This window comes from Cydia splendana, chromosome 20 (assembly GCF_910591565.1).
Source record: "Cydia splendana chromosome 20, ilCydSple1.2, whole genome shotgun sequence".
Taxonomy (NCBI): domain Eukaryota; kingdom Metazoa; phylum Arthropoda; class Insecta; order Lepidoptera; family Tortricidae; genus Cydia; species Cydia splendana.
The window spans coordinates 14,099,532-14,117,327 of NC_085979.1; the positions used below are offsets into that span (position 1 = coordinate 14,099,532).

A 17,796-nucleotide genomic window follows, 5' to 3' on the forward strand; every position below is an offset into this window, starting at 1 on the left:
GTAGAATGGCGCTACACTGTATATTTGCATTCGCCTCAATGGGCTCAATGTTATCTGCGACAATCCAGCCCAATGCAAATGAACTGTTGGAAACTCACACGTGGCAGTCTACGAGTAGGGTAAATGTGCCTGTGCATGATACCTCAAAATAAAGGTGTGTAACAAAGAAAAATATATAGACATATCCGGCTCATATCAATCACTACACATTATAAAACAAAGTCCCCCGCCGCGTCTGTCTGTTTGTGTGTATGTTCGCGATAAACTCAAAAACTACTGAACGGATTTTCATGCGGTTTTCACTTATCAATAGAGTGATTCTTAGGGAAGGTTTGGGTGTCTAATTTGTTAAGATTTTGTGTACCTAACCCGTGCGAAGCCGGGGCGGGTCGCTAGTTTAGTATAGTCTAATAAAAGTCTAGAAAGTCTAGAAAGTCTAGAGCTTTAACAAATACCTAAATAAGAAATGCCTAAAACGCAAACTTTTCTGACCCACCACAGACAAGCGTAAGTAACACCAGCACATATTTGATCTTGAAATTTAATGCATAGTAATATTATTATGGTAAGCAATAGGAGAGTTGATTATATTTAATTAAAACTTGGCTCTCTGAGCTCCTGTAGAACTCGCGAGCTCCGTCATTTCCAAGCTCACTGAATCGATGATATCATTTTTGACCAAGCTGAGACGGAGACCTTTGTTTTCGCTTGGTCAATAAATATTGACTGTTTGACACTACATAGACTTCATACTGGGTACCTAATCGATTTCATGGTTCGAAATAAAACTGATTTGACTTGTCATTCAAACACTATTGAATGAGTTTTCGACTGTCACTTTTACGGTTGTCAAATGTCAGGACAGTATTATCCCTACCAAATATTTCATTTCTATTTTTGTCCTGTATTGTATGTGCTGCTTTGTTTGATAGATTTTCAAACTAGGTCTTGTCCTTTTTGCAAGAGGCATGAAGGCGAGAATAAGTTAGCAAGCAGGATTAGGCAGCCCGAGATAGAGGAAGAGGTGTCGTGATGCACAAAAGCCGATGCGATGCGATGGAAAATCGTTTGGGAACGCCTGGTATAGACCCACTTACCCCAACATTATATTAAGCTGCAAATACACGTGATTGAAGTTTAAGAACGTAGAAACAGTTTCCGTACATATAACAAGAATCAAAACAATATAATTCAGTCATTATGGAACAATTAAAATAAGACAACTATTGTGATAATTATTACCTACTGTTAGAAGTGTTCAAGTGTTGAATCAAAATGAGGAAATCTTTAGTAATACAAATTTTGTCGACTGTTGTGGGTTAGTTATGTCATTTGATCCGAAGGTAGAGGGACTTCCCAATGGGAAAACTAAATAAAAATATTTTCTCGGAAAGGCAAACTGGAAAAGACTGAAGTGATTGTTTTTGCAACGACAAAGTGTGGCAATGTCATAATTAATGACAATTTTTTATGAAAATATGACATTTGTAATGAGACTCCCTTACTTTGTTGTATTCAAGTTGGTGTTAGCTTAGATAGACTTCTATGTACTCTTTGAGTATCCTATGTTGAACTATTTATATCACTAATCAATATCTATATACTCTGTATCTTTAGGTATTTAAATAAAAGTAAACAAAATCTACCCTAAAATAGCTCCTTAAGCCAGTTGAGGGTAGATGAAAACATTACACGATCAAATAATGTAGGTTAAAGACATTTTTACTGATGTTAAGTTACCATTTGTCGGATTAATTTATGTTGTTATGTAATGCTAATTAATATCCTCTATAATATTTGCATACTGTTTAAAACAGTTGAAAAAGGTGAAACATATTTTATTTTTACACTAACACATGTAATCTTTACCCTTTTTCTGCGAATAAATTTTTGTTTGTTTGTTTGTTTGTTTGTTTGTTTGTCGTTCTGTGACTGATCCAGGCAGTTTTGTAATTGGTCGGTTAACCAATAAACGTTATAACTACCCGAAAATGTACAAATTGTTTGTTTACTTTTATTTAAATACCTAAAGATACAGACTACTTATAGTCGAATAATAGTTATTTGTTTTACAAGGGGGCAAAGTTGTTGTTTAACCGCTTGTGCTAACATTGATACCCGAGCAAGCGAAAGATTCCAAAATTGAACCACGAGCGTAGCGAGTGGTTCAAAAAATGGAATCTTGAGTGTTGCGAGGGTTTCAAAGCACGAGGGTTAAACAAAATTTGCCCCCGAGTGAAACACAAAATTTTTCACCACACCAACCCGAAGCAAATATTAAATGTAAAATATGCAACAAAATCAAACCAAATCAAATCCAAATGAATGTTATTAAATATTTATCATCCAAAATCATCATTTAAAAGTAAATTCTACCAGCAAACATAAGAAAACAACTCAAAATTTGCATTTGATTACTTTGCCTCACATGTGAATAAAATGCAACTTTGCTATCAGTTTTTGAAGTGCAAAGTAAGGCTTTCCGAGCTGGTGTGGTGAAAATGAATAAGAATCTATTTCCATTAATTTTCCTCTCTCTGTTAAAAACTTGTAAACATTTCAGTTGCATTTCAAGCCAGTATAACTGGCGCCACGATGAGTTGGCCGTCGGTCACTGTGGACATATTCAAATCGAACTCCACAGTCTTACATAGGCCCATGACATTGCTCGAGATATCGTTGTTCGGAAGCCTGATCAACGTAGGAGGCTTGGTCACGGCACCGTTCTGTGGGACAATCTTCAACAAGTTGGGAAGGAAATATGGATGCGTGTTTTTCGGTGTGCCATTTCTGGTGAGTATTTTGTGGTGACAGTGGACATATTCAAATCGAACTCCACAGTCTTACATAGACCCATGACATTGCTCGAGATATCTTTGTTCGGAAGCCTGATTAACGTAGGAGGCTTATTGGTTACGGCACCATTCTGTGGGACAATCTTCAACAAGTTGGGAAGGAAATATGGTTGCGTGTTTTTCGGTATGCCATTCCTGGTGAGTATTTAGTGAGCCTGTTGCATAATACAATTCCGAGTTTATTATAGGGGATATTACTGCAATGTTTACAATTGTTAACAAACCGCCTTGATGCATCAATGTCATATTTTATTGTCTGTGAAAACTTGTCAAAAAACAGTTTAAGGCACAGTATGTATAAGTTACTCTATGGTTTACTAGCTAGCTTAGTGCTGCACTCTGGCGGCAGAACATTGCAGTAATACCCCCTATTGAGGGCAGCCGTGTTGGCAGTTCAGCTAAAAGTATAACTCACGCTAGATCGGTCCGGGTACGAGTACACTTCAGTTTTCAAAAAAGCACCTTACGTGATCACCGATCACTGTCATAGAAAACGAAGTGTTGGATGCCTCGGCCCGGACCCCAAACGTTCTAGCGTGAGGCATCCTTAAGAAATATCCCCTAATGGTCTCCATCAATATCATGGTACTCATCATCATCATCATGGTGGCCTTTTGGTGATCCAATCTTGGATGTATGCCTCTTCCCTCTTCTTCCACTCCTGTCGATCTTTTTCCCGATTCATCCAGTCCCGACTCCGTGTCGTCGGATGTCGTCCACCCAGCGCTGCGGTGATCTACCGCTGCCTCGGGTGTCCACTCTGGGCCTCCATTCAAGGACTCGTCTTGTCCAGCGACTCGTGGCAATCAAGCAATGGTACTATTTCACAACATTACAGCATCTGACAACATGTCTATTTCAGCTAGGCTGGGCTATAATCTCCATTACGTCCGACGTAACGATGGTGTTGATAGCCATGGCACTGTCAGGCATCGGCGCTGGCGGTCAGGCTGTGGCGACCATCTTCATCGTGGAACTGGCTGAAGACTCGGTCCGGGGCGGACTGACGGCTTGTGCAGGTCAGTAACCAGTGTACCTATCCGCTATGGTCTAGTTGGTAGGTGCTACTAAACGAAATATTGACCTGGCCCTGACGATTTTGGACTTTTCAACATACGCCGCCAACTCAGAAGTTTCTATCAACTTTAAGGATTAAATACCGATCAATATATAATTGTAGTAAAGTTTCTCTGGTTGAATAATGTCACTGTTTTTTCCAGGAACTGGTTACTTCTTCGGAATCTTGCTCTGCTATATTATCGGCGGGTATTTCTCTTACCGGACTATGGTACTCATCCAGCTCTCGATGTCAGTCTTGAGCATTGCTCTTTTTATGACGCTTAAAGATTCGCCGGTTTATTTGGCACTTATCGGGAATTATGAGGTGATTCTATTATCACACTATTGTGATACATTCTTAATATAAATTATTAAGAATGTAACACACGTTACATTCTTTATAATTTTTACAGCTTTTATTTAACTTGCAATGTACCTACTCGTACCTATGTTTGTATACGGGTCAAATCTTGCAAGTAAAATTTGACCCACTTCCCGGTTTCCGGTGAAGCTGAAAATTTGCATGCATATGTAAGTCGGGTGACAATGCAATATGTTGGTACAATCGAGCTACTCTGTGATAAAACAACGCAACCTAATTGTGTTTGGGGTTTTTAGAATAGTCTCGATGAGTATTAGTTGCCTATGTAAAGAAAAGTACAGTCAGCGATAGAAGCTTGTACCAAAAATGAAATTTTTGCCAAAAACTTAGTAGTTAGTATTCTTATGTACTCTCTTATAACCATTATTAAAACCATATTTTATTATTTCCAGGAAGCAGCGAAGTCGTTGGCGTTTTACAGATGGACAGATGTATCATCCAAAGAAATCCAAACTGAACTAGCGAAGATCAAGCGAGAAGCGAGAGACGACCCGAGCCTTGATGATTTGCTCTTACAGGACAAAGGTATTCGCTTTAGAGCGTTTTCACATTGTTCGATCCGATATCGGATGTAGGATCCTACATCCGCGTAGCTAGGCACCGGGGGCACGCTCGGGCGCCATTTTTAGCGGTCACGCACACTACAACAAGCATTATGCGTATACAAACGCACACAAACATATATTATTGCTCCGACATAGCTGAATTTATCGGAAGCGCCTTTCCGATATCGGATGTGGGAAGGCGCCTATGACAAAAACAGCTGCAGGAGAGTGTCATTGGCATTAAATCCGCCTTTTGTGCGTTATTTATATTTTTTTAGTAATAATGATTTATTAAATGCATAAATAAATACAGAGCTAGAAATACATTTCAATTATATTTTACTTCCTCCCGACATCCGATATACTCGGATTTATTCGCATCCATCTTAAGCCAAATTTACTTACTTATTTTCCAGAATCCCAGCCAGCTGCAGCTGCTCTCTTAGAAGACAACGCTCAGAAGTCAACTGGAAAGAAAACTCAAGACAGTTTAATATCGCAACTCAAGTTCTTACGTAAGTTCGAAATAAGTGCAGAGGGCCTACCGCGAACCATGTTCGACGTGTTGCCTCTATGTCGCACTTGTAAATTCGTACGTAAGTGTGACAGGGAGGCAACACGTCAAACATGGTTCGCGGTAGGCCCTCTGACTCTTGCGTACATACGTGTTACCTACTTGATACACTCAGATGTAGTGCATAATCGTTTTCCATCTTATTTTCACGGAAACGTTCGTAACGTGTGTTGCTATTTCAGTCAGTCTCGGTACAAAAAGTACTGAGGTTGACTGAAGTAGCATGACAAATACGAAACGATAAAATACGATGGAAAACAATTGTGCAATACATCTGTACCTGACTTTATTATCACCTTACTTACGTACTTTATTGTGTAGTTGGGCATTTTCATTCTAACTTGTACTTTAAAGCGCGACTTAAGTCGTGTTTCAGTAACGTCTAACCGTTACATTCCTGACAAATGGTATGGGATTTGACATTGACCATCAGTTTTATACTGACTGCTAACCGGCCGTTAATGGTACACAGTTAAGTGAAAGTGGTACGAAAATGAATAAATAAATAAATTGATAAAAATAAAACTTCCGAATACTTACTAATCATTTTATTCCACAGATAACTCGCGATCCTCGAAGATGGCATTGTTCGTGACGTCATCCCTGGTATTCATGTCAATCATGATGGGGTCACTAGCTGTCCAGGTGTACGCTGAGCCTTTGTTCAAGTCAGCAGTACCTTCATTGCCACCTAACATGTGTGCTATCTTCTTGGCTATCCTGTTTCTGATAACTAGCTTACTTTGCGTGTCGCTGGTGGATAGATGCGGAAGGAAGGTGAGTCGTGCATGAGAAGTGATATTATGTTTCTATAATAAGTTTATCGACATACCAGTCGCAACTGAACCTGCAAATTGCAATGTGTACTACAGTCACTGTATTCCGAATATTATAGGCGCTTGACGTTTATGACACCCTTGATTCCTTGGAATAATGGAATTGCTTGGATGCAATGTTTTACAAAACGCACATTTATTTTACTTTTTTCACAGTCGAAATGAAAAGAAGAGTGTTCAACTCGGGTAAAAACACCCATTTCACCATCTAACTATTGGCACTATCCTTCCTTTGCGCGTCTAAATATATTTTTGGTGCAACGGCCAACGGCTCTCTTTCAAGTTTCTTGTTTAAAAATCTACTAACTGTCACTTTGTGAGCTGTAGACCTCGCCAATATCCATGGCTCCTTCGGTTTAAAAAAAATCCAAAAACTAAATGGACAATAAAAATCCATATTATGACGGCGACTTCAGCAATCAAGGGGTTTTCCTCTCATGAGCTCTTATGTGGCTGGTCAGGCCAAACTTTCTCTTAACTTTAAAACTCTTTTACATTCACGGCAGTAGAGTTAATCGGCCGTGTTGTACGTGTGAGGGCTTAGGTCTTTCGTTGCGTAATTGGCGTTTTACGTCTTATGTCGAAGCGGTTTTCCTCAAACGACTACTTAAATATATTGCGTTTCCATTCAACAGATGCTGATTATCGTGTCTTCTCTGGGCTCTGGGCTGTGCACCCTCCTTCTAGGCACGCAGCTGCAACTAGGCTGGGCACCGCACTGGTTCTCAGCGCTACTGATCTACGCCTACAGTTTCGCGTACACACTCGGGGCTGCCGTGGTCCCGTTCATCATAATGTCCGAAGTCTTCTTGCCTGAGGTAACTACCACATATCTACTGGAGGCCTAGCCATAATGACAATCGTTTGCAGAAAACGAAACGAAAAGATATCATTTCCACACATTATTTATTATTTTATATTAGCGTCGCGTTTAGTTAGATCTTGAAGGAAAGTTTTGAACAGAAACAGAACCTTACCATTGATAAAGTGATCCACAAAGTAGCCGCAGTTAAGTTCGAGTTTCAGATTTTGACTCTTCTTTAGCACTAACTTTACGAAATTGATGGCGTAATAGCATATAGCGCGATTTAATAAACTTCGGAGTTGGTGTTTTTAAGATACAATATAGATATGGCACGAATATGGAGTTGTCCGAATACGAAATTCGGACGAATGTCGGAATGATGGATTCAAACCTTACCGAACCAAACTTCGGCTGAACTAATCGTTTCATACATAACACTCTAATAAACCATTCATAATCTTTAATAGAAAAAAACCGACTTCTCAAAATAGTTTGAAATGCCATATAAATTATTGGCTGGTATTTAACTGATCACCACATATAGTAATCCACTTCCGTCACCTTTTTCTGGTAGCATATTACGTTTCTGTAAGGGTCGCAGTTCTAACCTAACCTAACCTTAGGTGCCCACTTTTCTAGTAGCATTTCGTTTCTCTAAGGGTCGCAGTTCTATCCTAACCTAACCCTCAAAATCGAAATCGCCAAACTATGCGTCGTTGAAGAGTTCTGTTCTGATCATCATCAGCACTTCCACTTCATCAAATGCGACAGTTTTTAATAAAAATGCTTGATTTTCTGATGAAAATATAAACATCTCTATACGCATGCCTTTAAGATTTGAGGAGTTCCCTCGATTCCTTATGATCGCATCATCAGAACTCGAGCTTGACAAAAATGTGGCTTTAAAACTTAACTTAACGAACAAACATAACGAAGAGGACAAATCGCCAAACGTGAACTATGCGTCGTTGAAGAGTTCCGTTCTGATCATCATCAGCAGTTCCACTTCATCAAATGCGACAGTAATGAAAATGCTTGATTTTCTGATGAAAATACAAAAATCTCTATACGCGTGCCTTTAAGATTTGAGGAGTTCCCTCCATTCCTCGTGGATCCCATCATCAGAACTCGAGCATGACAAAAATGTGGCTTAAAAACTTGCTTAGCAAACATAACGAAGAGGACAAATCGCCAAACGTGAACGATGCTTCGTTGAAGAGTTCCGTTCTGATCATCATCAGCAGTTCCACTTCATCAAATGTCACCTTTTTGAATGTATATGCTTGATTAGTTGATAAAAATTAAAAACACAAAAATTACTATATGTATGCCTTTAAGATTTGAAGAGTTCCCTCGATTCCTTATGGATCCCATCATCAGAACTGAGTTTTGACAATAACGGGACCAATCTTGCATATACATAGGTACATTTAAAAAAAGAATTCTCAAAATCGGTCCTGTAATGACGGAGATATGGAGTAACTAACATTAAAAAAAAAAACACAACCGAATTGATAACCTCCTCCTTTTAGATTTGGAAGTCGTTTAAAAAACGCTTCAATTACCTACATCAGTAGCTAAATATGTTACTATTTTTGACTCAGTAAAAATTTCAGAACGAGCGTCAGCATCAAAAAACCCGGTCAAGTGCAAGTCGAACTCGCGTTCCAAGGGTTGTACATTACCCGGGCATTTCGCAGGAGGGCCATTTTTACGTGTCCGGGGCAATAAATGATTGAATTTACTGTTCAATAAATCTGAATTAATTTAGGCATGATCTTCAACCTATATTCTGTCTGGGGCACTATCAAATTATTTATTTATTATTTATATAATACAAGAAAAAAAAATTCAAATGCCCAAAATGATGTTCGGTGGGAGTGTCCCGCACCCAGATTTTATGAAACAAAAAATTATTACTCAAGATGGGGCATTAGATCGGAGTTATTATGGGTATTCACGCATAGGGTATTAGTTAACTTATCATATTCTTTATATCACAATAATGTGTTTGCTCAACTCATTGAATAAAACCAAATTTACGATGTGTCCCGGGCTAGTGCCTGATTTCGGTGTAATTTGCAAAACATGTCGGTACTCCTTCAAAGTTGTAAACCAGGAACTCAGTGTCTCAAACATAGTATGCTTTAGTTGTGCCTTAACCGTTGAATAGAGCAGAGGTACAGTCACAGTATAATAAAGTGATTTTTTAAAGGTTTCACCGTCCTTCGGTGGGTTTGGTTCTATGTTTTTTTGAGATCGGTGGTGCAATTTACTCCGAAAGTTTTAGTGCATTTATCGTTATGCAAGTGATTAAGAAATCCTCGAAAGTACGTAAATCCATCATTATTACATCTCCTCTGTATCACTCATGCTATTTCTGTAATTGCTAAAAAGCGATTAATTTTGACATCGCTGGTGTTGATTTCCTTGGATTCGGTGGATTTTTTGACCACCGATATCAAAAAAGTGATCACTGAATTCAAATCCTGCTTTGTAACCTAGTTTGTTGTACTAATTTATCACACTTAAAAAGTGCAAGATACGTAGTATAAACGTAAAATTATGTTTGTAAATAAATTAAGTCATAATAGGTACAAAAGATCACTAGTTTACTATGAGTAGTTTTTTAAACCAGACGTGTGTTGAAACTTGAAGACCCAATGTTTCTTTCTCTGTCTTGATATTCTCTTCAAACCAATGAAGTAAATTATGTTAATTGTCCTCTGTATCACCTGAGGCCCTACACCTCGATACCTTTAAACGTGTCAGGTATGTTAAATGAATGCAGTCAATTAGATCCCACTTCTTTTACAATAACTTGTGTATGTAAGTACTATGCACACCCAAGGGACAGGATGTTCAGAACAAGGGATTAAAAATAAAGTGGCCTTCTAATGTCGAGATCGCTTCAAAGGCAATGAGACCTAGACATAGACCCAAAGTGAACATAGCAAATGTTTTAACAATCCTCAATGTCTTATGTCTTTATGTCTAAATATAGGAGTTACAAATTAGCTCAAGTGTTTGAGGGTGCTGGAGATCTCCAGCACCCTCAAATAATTAACGGGTAATTAGATCTTCAGGCATTAGTCGACCACTTCAAATAGTTTTAAATTGATGGAGTTCACGCTTTAAAACTCTGTTATTCAAAAATACTTGTTTTCCGTATTGCATCACATTGCTTTATATATCAATCAATCAATCAAATCAAAAATATACTTTATTCATGTAGGCCTAGCAACAAGCTCTTATGAATCGTAATTAATCTTAATCTAATTATCAGAGCAATTTATTGATGTTAATATTATTCCATAATAAAATTGGATTATTATACATATCAAATTTAACACTAAGAATTTCACAAAAGGATCGTCAAACATTAAAAAGATTGTATAAAAAAATACTAGTCTAGAATTTCTAGAATAAAATCTAAATGTCAAAAAAAAAGCATAAGTAACAAAAGAAGTAGATAGTATTACATCGGAATATCCATTTCCTCATCAATAATCAAATGTACCTAATAAATAAATAATCATTTCGAATAACAATTAATCCCACGTTGTAATATCATTCATGTAGTCTTGTGTGGTATAATAAGCTTTAGAAATAAGTTTACGTTTTACATAATTCTTAAATTTATTAATAGATAATTCAGTAATATGGTTTGGAAGTTTATTATAAAATCTTACACAATTACCCATGAATGATTTTTTAATTTTATGGAGCCGAGTGAAGGGCACTGCGAGCTTATGTTTATTTCTAGTATTAATATTATGAATTTCACAATTTTTCCTAAAATTTACAATATTTTTATGTACATACAGAATATTCTCATAAATGTATTGACAGTGCACTGTCATTATGTCAATTTCCTTAAATTTATCTGTAAGTGAGTCTCTATGGTTCATTTTGTATATTGCTCGAATAGCCCTCTTCTGCAGAACAAAAATGGTATTTATCTCTGAAGCACCGCCCCACAGTAAAATACCATATGCCATAATGCTATGGAAGTAACTAAAATATACTAATCGAGCTGTTTTCACGTCAGTTAACTGACGGATTTTGCTCACTGCAAAAGCTGCAGAGCTCAGTCTATTCGAAAGAGTAGCAATATGGGGACCCCACTGGAGTTTAGAATCTAAAGTTATACCAAGAAAAACTGTACTATCAACTAATTCCAATTCCTCATCCTTCACAATGACACTTGTTTGCACATGCCTTACGTTACTACTAGTGACAAACTTAATACATTTAGTCTTTTTCTCATTTAACAATAAATTATTAACATTGAACCAATTTACTACTTTTGAAATGACATTGTTTACATCATTGTAAGCTTGTTGCTGTCGTTTGACTTTGAAAATAAGTGAGGTGTCGTCTGCAAACAATACTATATCATGGTGGGTCTTAACAAGGAATGGCAAGTCATTTATGTAGATAAGGAACAGGAAAGGCCCCAATATTGACCCCTGTGGTACACCCATAGAGACCAATGACCCAGGTGATCGCTGTCCATTCACATCGACCCTTTGTATTCTACCATTTAAGTAGGACTTAAGTAAATTCAGTGCCGATCCTCTAACTCCGTAATAATGAAGTTTCCTGATTAATGTTTCATGACAAACACAGTCGAAGGCCTTAGATAAATCACAGAAGACACCTAAAGCATCTCGTGACTCCTCCCAGGCATCGAAAATATGCTTAATTAGCTCAACACCGGCATCGGTTGTTGAGCGACCCCGTGTAAAACCAAACTGCTTATTATGCATCAAATTATTAACGTTAAAATGTCGTACTAATTGAGAAAGAACTAATTTTTCAAAAATCTTGCTAAATGTTGGTAGCACAGATATCGGTCTAAAGTTAGTGGGGTCAGAGCTGCTACCAGATTTAAATAAAGGAATTACTTTACTATGTTTCATTAGATCAGGAAACTCGCCGCAATCAACACTGTTGTTAAATATAACTACCAAGTCAGGCGCTACAATTTCAACTAAGGATTTGACAGCATGGACAGAGACTCCCCAGAGGTCATTAGTTTTTTTGACATTAATTGATTTAAACGCCTTTATTACATCTGAGGTACAAACATGTTCAAAATGAAGGTCTCCACAACACTCTGGAGCGTTATGTTTTAATAATGTAACAGCAGATGAGGGTGATGAATTTAAATCCTTAGTTGTGGATACTGGTACCTCGGTGAAAAATTTTTCAAATTCTGTAGCTACTTCTAAATTGGAAGCTATAATTTTGTTATCAATGTTTAGTTTAAGCTCTTTAATTGTGTGTTTAGAGCGACCAGTCTCCACATTTATAACTTTCCAGGTTGCTTTAACAATGTCGGAACTACTTTTTATTTTCTGACTTAGATAATTTCGCTTAGCTATATGACAATCTACTTTAAACTTCTTCGAATACTCCTTCACATGTTCTTTAAATTCATCACTCTGATTAAACCGCCGTTCCTCATATAAGGCATACAGTTCACGTCTTCTTTGATGTAAGTCCGCAGTAGCCCACTCACTAAAAACTGATGCACCACTAACTACGACCGATTTTGAGGTGAATATCGCATTATAATGATCCATAAAAGTGTGAAAGAATGAATTATACATACTATTAGGACTCATATCGGAAGACAAAAAGGGTAGCGCCTGAACTAAACTTAGCTTCATTCTTTCCACGCGGTCCGAGGTTACTGGTACAAAAGTTATTTGTTTTCTCATGGTATTTTTCCTTAATGCCTCAAATACCATTAATTGACCTAAGTGGTCTGATTCTAAATTGCTGATAACTTTTTTAGCAATAGGAAAAATATCTGTGAAAATATTATCTATACAGGTTGCACTAGTAGCAGTCACTCTAGTGGGCTCCATAAACATGTGGTTGAGATTACAAGATTTAAAAAGATTCAATAATCTACAAGACATTGTTGAATTTTCCATAATATTTACATTAAAGTCGCCGCATATAAGCAATTTCTTACTAGAAGATGATATTTTAAGTAGGGCAGATTCCATTATGTTTTCAAATAATTCAAAATTACTTAATGGCGGCCTATACACACAGACAACAATAAATTGCTCTAATTCTACTGCACTTAGTTCTATAGTCCGTTCAACAGACATGGATACAATGTCCTTACGTTCCTTAAATTTTAACTGACTATTTAATATAATTAATGACCCACCATGTATGGAACTAAGTCTGGTGAACGAACTTCCCGCCTGGTGATTATTAAATTGGGGCATTAATTCATTATTATTTAACCAATGTTCAGTAAGACATAAAATATCAATATTAAAATCATTCAAAAAAAGTTCTATCTGTAAATTTTTTCCTCTAATACATTGAATATTTTGATGCACCAGGTGGATATACTTTCCATGTTTGCAGTATTTTTCATTATATTTATTTAAAACTAAATTGCCAGAGACAGAATCTTTTGTCTTAACACCTAGTTTAAATCTATTAAATCATTGGTTATGACTGGAACCAATTCCATGTTCATACTGGGCTGCTCAATAGGAGCAGAATTGTCTGCCAAATTCTTGGCAGAAATGTCAAGTAACTTATATTTTTTGAGCATTGATCAAAAGTTTCTTGTTTATCGGGTGTAGGTAACATAAGTTTCTTTTTGATGCGTGTGCGGTCGGATTGTGTGAAACAAACACCTTCTCCTTTATGGCACTAATGTGCGAATTTGTGGTCGACATGTCTGAAACTCGTTCCAGGACCATACATCGCCCATCACCCTATTATATGAGGACAGTCAAATAGTGTGGGATATCTTCTAGAGATGTTGTTTTACAAGTCGTAATTAGATTACTTTAAAATCTTGGGTCTATATCTATTACATTTATGTAAGCTTTCGACATCATTAGCCTTGTTACATCGCTTATAATCAAATAAGAATGAAAAATATGATTAAAATGTAATATGGTTGAGATATAAAATTGAAATGTGATTTTTGTGTATGCATTATTGAATTCGGTGACGCCAATTGATTTCAGTGCCTGCACATGATTTCGGTGTTTTTTAAATCTCAAATATCTTAAAAACTATAAGGTTCTAATGGAGGCCTCCACTACCAATATTTTTTATATTAAGGCTAGATTTTAGGAAATAAAGTCGCATATCAAATAAGTTAAAAAAAAAATTTGGCACCGAAGTCAGGCACCGAAGGTCATCTCTGAGAAACGCCCACCCAATTTTTAACAATGTATTTTATTACCTACGTGGAATGTGAATGAAATGGCTTTGATTAAAAAACCCGGGTCGGATCAAAAACAGTAATTAAGTCCGACTCACGCTTGACTGCACATTTCTAATAGGTTTTCCTGTCATAGATATAGGTAAAGAATGTTTTAGTGTATTTTTTTCAAAATTTTAGACCCAGTAGTATCGGAAATAAGGGGGGGGGGGGGAAGGTCAGACAGACAGATGGACGAGTGATCCTATAAGGGTTCCGTTTTTTCCTTTTGACGTACGGAACCCTAAAAAAGCATCGCATTGTTCCCAGGTCCGCGGCCTCTGCAACAGCATTGTGACCCTCATGCAATGGAGCATGAACTTCATCAGCCTGATGCTGTTCGAGATGCTGCAGCCGCTCGTCGGCCCCGGACCCATCTTCTACGCCTTCAGCGTTGTCTGCTTCGCATGTGTGCTGTTCACGTGGCGCCTGCTGCCCGAAACCAAGGGCTTGTCTGTCGACCAGATACAATTGGCGTTTTTGAAGGGGAATAAATGAATTGATGTATTTGCTAGTATTTTATTACAGTAGTGCACAATTATTTTCCATCGTATTTTAAGGGAAACGTACGAACGTGTCTTGTTATTTCAGTCAGTCTCGGTACAAAACGTACTGAAGTTGACTGAAGTAGCATGACAAATAGAACGTTTCCGAGAAAGTACGATGTAAAACAATTATGCACTACATCTGTACAAACTATTCGGTAATAATTTCTGCGTTTTCTAATACCTGTCCTGTCCTGGCCGCGTAACCAACCTGCCAATCGCTAACGCTCCGTAGCGATCGAAACGCAACTGTCACTGTCGCACTTATAAGGAAGAGTGATAGAGAGACACAAAGCGTTTCGTTGTCGAAGCGATAGCGATAGAAGAATGATAGAGATATTGCCGTTTTGTCCGCTACGGTGCAAACGATTGGCATCTTGGATTGGCACCCAGATTCTGCATCCATGTTTGTTTGAAACACAGATATAACTTACAGGTCACTGGCCTTTGAAACGCGACCCTGTTCACAACAAGCATAAACCCATCATCTGCGCAGTTTGCGCTACATATTGGGATACCCTCCTCCAATTGAGGGCGGATTTATTTCTTCTCGAGGCAGAGGTGTAGGGTTGGAGCCGGTGTAGCTTTATTTGACGTTCATAAGCGCATTAACTATCAGACGGCGCGATTCGGGAAATGAATTAGAGATTCGCGGCGCCAGCCGCCATAAGGTACCTTTTGCCGTGGAACGTCACATATCTTTACTATATCGTATCTAGTTAATCTCTAATTCATTTCCCGAATCGAGCCGTTTATCTTATCATAGCAGGAAAACTTAAGTTCTGGGCTACGGCGTAGCACTTATATTCGCAGCACATATTTATGTATACCGAAAGAATAGTCCAAGAGGCATATAGAAATTTGAAAAATTCGACTTGATTTGATATTCGCATTGATACCACACCCTTACCCAGGCTAATCAACCAACCCTTTGATGAACGTTACTTTCCGGAAAGGCTTAAAAACAATAGAAGCTAATACCGACCTATCGCAGTAGGTACTACTCCCCATGGTATAATAATATACTCCGCCTGGTACTCCATTCCCGTCTTTTCTAGGTCACCTAACTGACACGGGCCTACGTCATCATGCGACAGCGCTATATGATAATATGCGATAGCGCTATATATAGCGGCCATGTTGTTGTGACGTAGGCCCGTGTCACTCTGGGAATGGAAGACCATGTTTTATTAGACTATGCTACTCCCCACTGTATTAAAAATATTTGAAAAATGTTTCGCAACCCATAGGTATATAACTACATAGAGATTCAACTCATAAATGAAAAACATTATATCAATTTGGCTTTAGAAAAAACAATATATTGTTAGTTATTTATTATATTAATAAATGAATTATAATAGTTTCGTTTTTGCTGATTTCATTTTCGGTTTTTTTTAAATGGTTTTGCCATGGCCATGGGGGTCCGCAAGGTTAGCTTACAGAGCTACTAGTAAGTATATTACGGGTGAATGCACCAGGTTTTGTAATTAGAAACATTATATTATATTTATTTTTTACTCAAAGCCGTCAATTTATTTTTAATACGCAAACAAACAGAATATCCGAGTGTTATCGCGGTCGTGTTTGCTTATACTAGTGATAGACGCTTGCTAGTGCTCCGGGTAAATGCTCCTATAGAAGAACACATAAAGGGCACGAAAGACGAAATACATCCTGCTATATACTTAGTTACGATTTTCAAGCTGCATTTCTAACCGAACTCCTTAAATTTTTTGTGAGACGGTTAATAATTACATAATTATTTTGATTTTCTGTCCATTCAGGTTTTGGAAATTGTTCGGAATGGCGCTACCATATATTAAGTTTCTATTTTTAATCTATGCGAAAGTAGACTCGCAATGGCTTCAACTCACACAGGTTTATTAAAATTTATTTTAAGGTTGGTATCGAACACAGTAGAATAGAATAGAATAATATAATAGAATATTAGCGCTTACCCGCTTGTATCCCGGGTTATCACCAGTTGAGCCCAGTTGCTATTTACTTTCTATTCTTAGCATACTCGCATTCGCATGTCAAATGATCTATATGCATCGTTCGAGGGTAGATAAGTAGGTACTTATTTAGTCTTTAACACTTTCGCAACCGGGCAAAAAACGGCGCACTACCCCAGAAACCGGTCGTCTATATCTGCGTACAAAACAACCCGCTGGGCGGGTTGTCCGGCATCTGAGCAAACATTACGAGTGCCTACCAGGCGGGTTCTCGGTAGTCAAAGTGTTAAACATAATTGTAATTGTATATTAACAACATTGCACAATATCGCTGTTCTTATTATCGGTACTAAAGTGTTTGTGTCCCCTACTTCCTTTGGGTACTAAAAGTTAAATACAAACGAACTGATGTCTGGGCATAATCATTCACTTAATGTACTCGTAGTGTGTGTGTGTGTGTGTGTGTGTGTGTGATGCTCAGTGACCCATCTTTTAAAAGAAAATGGTTTTATTAAAGTAACAGAAAAATATTGATTTAATCAATTTAAGTTACGTCATAACAAAAACAGTGTTATTTAGTGATAAGTGTATTGTGACTATCGATATCGACAATAATTACATTAAGTTATGTTGGTGCTTCGCGATGGCCGCCATGTAAAGGCCATAGCATGGTATAATAATATACTCCGCCTGGTACTCTATTCCCGTCTTTTCTAGGTCACCTAACTGACACAAGCCTACGTCATCATGCGACAGCCAGGGTTGGGCAGTATTTCAATTACATGTATTTGAAATACGTATTTGAAATACATTTTTGTATTTTGTATTTGTATTTCAAATACTACCTGGAAAAGTATTTTGTATTTGGTATTTCAAATACTGCACTCACATGTATTTTGTATTTCAAATACTTCAAGCATCAAAATACATTTCTACAAAATACATTTTATTAAATTCTATAATCCTAAAATGGAACGTTTAT

General features: G+C 37.5%; 1 protein-coding gene across 1 annotated transcript; it reads left to right on the top strand.

Annotated features, from left to right (window-relative positions):
* The first annotated feature begins 1,164 nt into the window (after nt 1–1,164).
* LOC134800511 (uncharacterized) lies at nt 1,165–14,812 on the top strand. The gene is made up of 9 exons (XM_063772981.1): nt 1,165–1,318; nt 2,564–2,793; nt 3,718–3,874; nt 4,076–4,239; nt 4,689–4,821; nt 5,258–5,356; nt 5,975–6,192; nt 6,887–7,069; nt 14,582–14,812. The coding sequence occupies exons 1-9, from the start codon at nt 1,276–1,278 to the stop codon at nt 14,807–14,809; spliced, it is 1,455 nt and encodes a 484-aa protein (XP_063629051.1). The 5' UTR covers nt 1,165–1,275; the 3' UTR covers nt 14,810–14,812.
* The last annotated feature ends 2,984 nt before the right edge of the window (nt 14,813–17,796 follow it).